This window comes from Adiantum capillus-veneris, chromosome 3, assembly GCF_014529385.1.
Source record: "Adiantum capillus-veneris isolate H3 chromosome 3, ASM1452938v2, whole genome shotgun sequence".
Taxonomy (NCBI): Eukaryota; Viridiplantae; Streptophyta; class Polypodiopsida; order Polypodiales; family Pteridaceae; genus Adiantum; species Adiantum capillus-veneris.
Window position 1 is genome coordinate 62,757,709 of NC_140933.1, and position 6,111 is coordinate 62,763,819.

Here is a 6,111-nt window from a genome sequence, read left to right on the forward strand (position 1 = left end):
ATGGTGCTTTGACTGATGTGTGTAATGATAAGAAATATCTTGGTTGAATGTGCATGGAAAATATGGAGTTAAAGGCGACCCAAGGGCCATGGAAATGGCCGCCTGAAGGAGGGTTTTTTTTTAATGGATGTGAAAGGGTGAGATTTTTGGGCGACGTCGCTATTGCCCTCTTGGGCTAAGCAGCCCTTTTTTTTGTTTTTAAAATGTTGCATGTCATGCAAAGCTAGAAAAAGAAAGAAGGGAAGAAGGAAAAGAAGAAGTCGCGAAGAAGAAGAGAGGAAGAAAAAGAAGGAAAGAAGAAGAAAGGAAGGAAGAGAAAGGGAGAAGAAGAAGAACGAGAAGAAAAGGACGAGGGGGGAGAGAGGAAGAAGAAGAAAAGGACAAGGGAAGGATTTTCACAAGCTGAGAAAGAATTCAACATTTCTCTCTCTCTCATGCATTCAGTCTTTTGGCGAATATGCTCTCTTGCGATATAGGTAGGAAATTTTTTGGGGGACATCATCTCGTACTCTCCACAAAGGTGAAGCAAAGAGCAGAAACACAGGCAAAGAAGATGATGGACATGCTCGACCTCAAGGTTATTTGATGCGTGACAAGGGTATCTTTTTTAGAATGAGATTACATGAGGGTATGTCAATAGAGAAGTATTTGGGTGATTGCAGGTACAAAGGGTTTGGATTCGAAAGCTTGGATCAAGACCAATCTGTGATCATTGCGGGTTCACATGCCGCCAACGATGGCTTGAGCATGCAGCGGGCAAGAATCAACCTTATAATCGGTTGGAGGGCCGGGCAATAGGAATTCAACATGTATGGGTGCCATTTCTCGAGATTCTGTCATTACCCAGGGTTTTCTATTAGAGATTTGATGAATATTGAGGGTCTCTTTCAACCATATTTTGTACATGAATTGGAAAATTGGGTTGGATCGCATTTGTGCTATAAATTTCTTGTTGTTTCAATCTTTTTTCCTCTTTGTCTCTCTACTCTCTCATAGCCAAAAGCCCAATGCTTTCCCCGTCCACCCTAAAGAACCACGCTCTCTGATAGCACGACTGTTTTTGGCTGATTGGGATGAGTTTTGAGAGCACGAGAGTTTGGATATTCAGCTGAAAGATGTGTTAATTTAACCCACTCTTTGATATTTCCATCTTTGGCTCCCCATCTTGAAATGCTCTTAGAGCCCTATGAAGACTACCATTGGTTGCGTGTTTTGTCTGAAGTAATGAGCTTACAAGCCATATTTGGATAGCTTATGGGCCAAACTTGTGTTTTTTTTCAAAGCACGGCTGTTTTAGGCTGATTGGGATGAGTTTTCAGAGCAGGATGTCAGAGCGGCATGACAACAAGAGTCTAGATATTCATCCAAGAGATGGTGCTAAATTCAACCCGCTCTTTGATATTCCCATCTTCAACTCCCCATTCTCACATGGTGCTAGAGCCTTGTGAAGACTACCGTTGGCTGCGTTTTTAGTCTAAAATGGTGAGCTTACGAGTCAGATTTGAATTTTTTTTTGAAACATGTCTGTTTCAGGCTAATTGGGCAAGCGTTCAAAGTATGCGAGGTTGGATATTCAGCTGAAAGATGGTGCTAAGTTCAGTCCACTCTTTGATATTCCAATATTTGGCTCCCCATTCTCACATGGTGTGAGAGCCTTGTGAAGACTACCATTGGTTGCATGTTTTGCCTAACGTAATGAGCTTACGGGCCATAATTTGATAGCTTACGGGCCAGACATTTGTTTTTTCTAAAGCACAATTGTTTCAGGCTGATTGGGATGAGTTTTTAGAGCACAAGAGCGTCTAGATATTCAACCAAGAGATGGTGTTAAGTTCAACCCGCTCTTTGATATTCCCATCTTCGGCTCCCCATTCTCACATGGTTTCAAAGCCTTGTGAAAACTAGCGTTGGCTGCATTTTTTGTATGAACTGATGAGCTTACTAGCTAGACTTGCACTTTGGCAAAGCACGGGCTATTTTAGGCTGATTGGGATGAGTTCTCAGAACATGAGAGTTCGGATATTCAACCGAGAGATGTGTTAAGTTCAACCCACTCTTTGACATTCCCACCTTTGGCTCCCCATTCCCACATGGTGCTAAAGCCTTGTGAAAACTACCATTGGCTACGTGTTTTGTCTGAAGTAATGAGCTTACAGTCCATATTTGGATAACTTATAGGAAGAACTTGTGTTTTTCTTAAAGCACGGTTGTTTTAGGTTGATTGGGATGAGTTTTCAGAGCACGATTTCAGGGTGGCACGACAATGAGAGAGTCTAAATATTCATCCAAGAGATGGTGCTAAATTCAGCCTGCTCTTTGATATTCACATCTTAGGCTCCCCATTCTCACATGGTGTTAGGGCCTTGTGAAGACTACCGTTGACTGCGTTTCTTGTCTGAATTGAAGAACTTACGAGCCATACTTGCGGGCCATACTTGGAGTGCTTATGGGATAGACTTGTGTTGTTTTGAAGTAGGAATGATTGGAGCTTGTTGTGTGTGTGTGTGTGTGTGTGTGTGAGAGAGAGAGAGAGAGAGAGAGAGAGAGAGTCTAACCAGATGCTTCCAGAGTGTTTGAGTAGATGGATCAAAGAGATGTATCCTTGCAAAGATGTCGATGCAATTATAAGTGTAAGCATAGCTCTCTTGGCTACCAATATGTTAGTAAACGAAATTTCTATGAACATCTTCGTTGCAAACGGGATGGAGATTTTATATCCAAGTGTCACAAAAGAAAGCTTTTAGAAAAACCGTTGTGACACCTTGCGAAATGCTGAAACAATAGTTGAGTTTGTGCCATCAAATCAAGTGCAACAAAGAGTTTGGTGCAATTGTAGAGCATACTGTTAAGTATGGAGCCTGATTTACCCCTTGTAATTTTTTGTGGTAAAAATGCATATTTGTAAGGCCCCCATTATGAGGAGAAGCCATCATGCGTGAAGGAAAATCACTCGTTGGAAACCAAATTTTTCACGGCCAAAATTCAGGGGCAACTTTAGGGGCCTCGGGGACGGAAGGCCCTGATACTTTTTTTTTCCTTTGCCGGAATGTTCATTTTCGTCGGAATATTATGGCCGGACGGAGGTCGGAAAGTGGTCGGAAAACAACGGTCGGTTGGCCGGTGGCCGGTAGTCAATGGCCGGTGACCGATGGTCGGAAGTCAATAGCCGGTGGCCGGTGGCCGAATTCAAAAGTGGACTTGTCTTCTCAAGGGTGGCCACACATGGGCGGATTGGAGGGTTCGATTTGGAATTATCTACACAAGGGCGGCTACACATGACTGCCTCTCATGAGAGAGGGCAGCCCTTTTGGCCTATAAAAGCAAGCCATTTCTACACACATTATATAGTGTGAATTTGATGCAACAAGGTGGGTGTGAGGTGGTGAGAGTGAAGCAAGGCGGGAGCTCTAGGAAGGGTATAATCCCTTTGTAAAATACTTCTTGTTTTGAAGTACTAAAGCCATTGAGTGGCTGCTTTCGCGTGGACATAGCCCACATTGGGTGAATCACGTATATCGTGTGTACTCTCTTTCTCTCTCTCTCTCTCTCTCTCTCTCTCTACTCTATAATCTCTTGTGTGTGAAATTTATATCTCTCCATTAAGTAATCTACTCAAATATCTATTTAGCTACGTAATATTTTCTAACACATACAGTGCTATGGTGGTAGGTTTGTGGCTCCGTCCACATATAAGAGGCACCAAGAGGCTGATGCTAAATATCAAAGTTTGTGCTCTACTTTTGGCTTACAAATCATGGACATTCCAAGATCTGGTTTTGATTTATCATTGGATCTTGTCTATGATACAATGCACATTCTCTTTTTGAATATTTTTCAGAAGTATGTCACGCTTTTGATGAGAAACTCAACAGCTGACATGAAACACAAGATTGATGATATCACAACAAGAGCCCTAAGCTATGTCCCTCCAGTCTTGCGATATAGTCGTTGGCCAAGATATTCCAATAAATATCATGAAAGTTACAAGGCAAAAGATAATTAGAAATTTATTCAATGGTGTCTCCCATTTATATTATGTGAGGTGGGTTGTTTGCTGATATACAAGATGTTGGCCTCTTATTAATCGATAAAGCCCACCTCTTTTTCAACTATACTTGAGATCATGGTTGGACAAAATGATGCAATTGAGGTTGCAAGGACCTTGATTTCATTTTGGAGAGTTAGGTATGGAAAGGCTTTTGGTGCTAATTCATCACACCACTTGAGCATGTCGCAGGTACTATCATCTCTCACTATGCTTTAGGTAGCAATGTCCAAAGAGGGTTTTGGAAATTTGAAGTCTATTAATGTCTTTCTTCTTTTGAAGGGAGTGGAGAAATACTGGATGATGTTGCTCGACATGAAAATAACGATGTTATACAGTGCTTTCTCTATGAGAGACTTGTCTCCATCTATGTGAACATAAAATCAAACAAAAAAGAGAATGGGATTTCCTTCACTAACTTTCATAGGAGAAAGCTTTTCACATGGATCTCAACACAAATCTACAAAGATAAGGATGCTCTTTTGCCTCACCAAAGGTTGTACCATGTAACATGAGTTGATTTTTGAAGTGTTTTAGCAATAAATTTTGTTTTTCTAGGAAGTTTTGGTCGTTTTAAAGTTGGTCCACTGTGTAGAAGGATGTGTGGATTGTTTTCGTCCAATAAAAGTTTTTGAGCCGGAAGGCACTTTCTAGGTCATTTTTGAAGGTGTTAACGTGTGATTTTGGAAAAGTGATGTATGAAGCGATTGAAGACTGTGTTATAAGGAACAACTTTGGTTCTCTGAGTTTTTAGAGATTTTGATGTTTTGATGCTCGTTGAGGGCCAAAGATTAAGGAAAAAGTGAGATTTGTTGTTTTTGCATCGTTTTTGTAGAAAATGTTGTTTTGCATGTTGATTTTTAGCAAATCAAAACAGGATATGGAAATTTTGCATCACATAGCCGTCAAAGAGCGCAACAAGAGCAACAAGATTGTGTGAGACGGACTTGGGTTGTTTTGGCTCCGTTTGGGAGTTATGTTCAGTTGAAGACAACTGGAAATTTTGGAACTTGAAAGTTTTAAAAATGTAACCTTTACGGATCTTATTCTCGCAGGTATACTTGGTGCAAAAATCGAGTCGATCGAACGCCTAAAAAGCGGCTATTTTGAGAAGCCGCATGCTTTTCGAGGAAAAGAAGAGTAAAGGAACGACGGGTGGTGCGTTTGGGGCACAGATCTCCTCTTCTGCGAGTGCGAGTGAGGCACTGCATGCAAGCGAACTGAAGCTCGGGGGTGGTCGGGAGGTTCCAACTCTGTACAACGGAGTGCACCCATATTCAATTGCTCCTCTATTGTATCAAAACTCTGCAAAAATTCATCAATACAAAGAACTCTTTCTCTATCTTTTGCTGTCTATCTCTATTATTCTGTTCCTGTGACATACCAAGAGCTTCACTTTGCTCTCATGGCACCTGCAAGATACACTATTGATTCTTCAATGCAACATGAATGTGAAGCATGGCATAAACATGAAATCTATACTAGGGTAAAGGGGCCAGTGGTGGGCCAGCTAAGAGGCGCTGGCTATAGCTCCCTCCCCCATTATCAGATTCGAGTCGAAGGAGGTGCAGAAGATGCGCGCTGAAGAGAGGATTTCATCGCAAAAATCTGAGCGCAATCTGCCTACAATTGCAAAATAATACATAGCGTAGCGCATTCTCCAATGCAAAATGAAGCCTCTCACGTGTTAGAGACAGGCAAGTGTTAGAAGCTGGACACACCCCACGGCATCTAACTACTCGGAACTATTATTTTTTGTAATTATTCATTCAATGAGGAAAACCCGATTTTTCACGTTGTAAATATTGGGACTTACAGAAGTTTCCAGATTGTATCCCAGTTTTGATAGTTAGAATGAGTAGATGGTTGATTTTGGAACTTTAGGGTTTGAGAATTTGTAAGGTATATATACCACTTTTTGACCTTAATGAAAAAACCTTTTGTCATTTCAAAACAAGTTTGAAGTCTGTGAGAGCGTACTGTGTACAAGAGAGAGAGTGAGAGCTTCATCTTGACGCTACGTGTGCTTCGGTGGTTGGAATCGTGTGCGGAGAAGTGCAGCGTTG

At 41.5% G+C, this 6,111-nt stretch overlaps 1 protein-coding gene across 1 annotated transcript; it reads left to right on the top strand.

The window, feature by feature from the left end:
* Window positions 1-232: 232 nt before the first annotated feature.
* LOC147461017 (uncharacterized) lies at window positions 233-5,361 on the top strand. The gene is made up of 3 exons (XM_086499974.1): window positions 233-577; window positions 663-809; window positions 5,101-5,361. The coding sequence occupies exons 1-3, from the start codon at window positions 458-460 to the stop codon at window positions 5,137-5,139; spliced, it is 306 nt and encodes a 101-aa protein (XP_086356100.1). The 5' UTR covers window positions 233-457; the 3' UTR covers window positions 5,140-5,361.
* The last annotated feature ends 750 nt before the right edge of the window (window positions 5,362-6,111 follow it).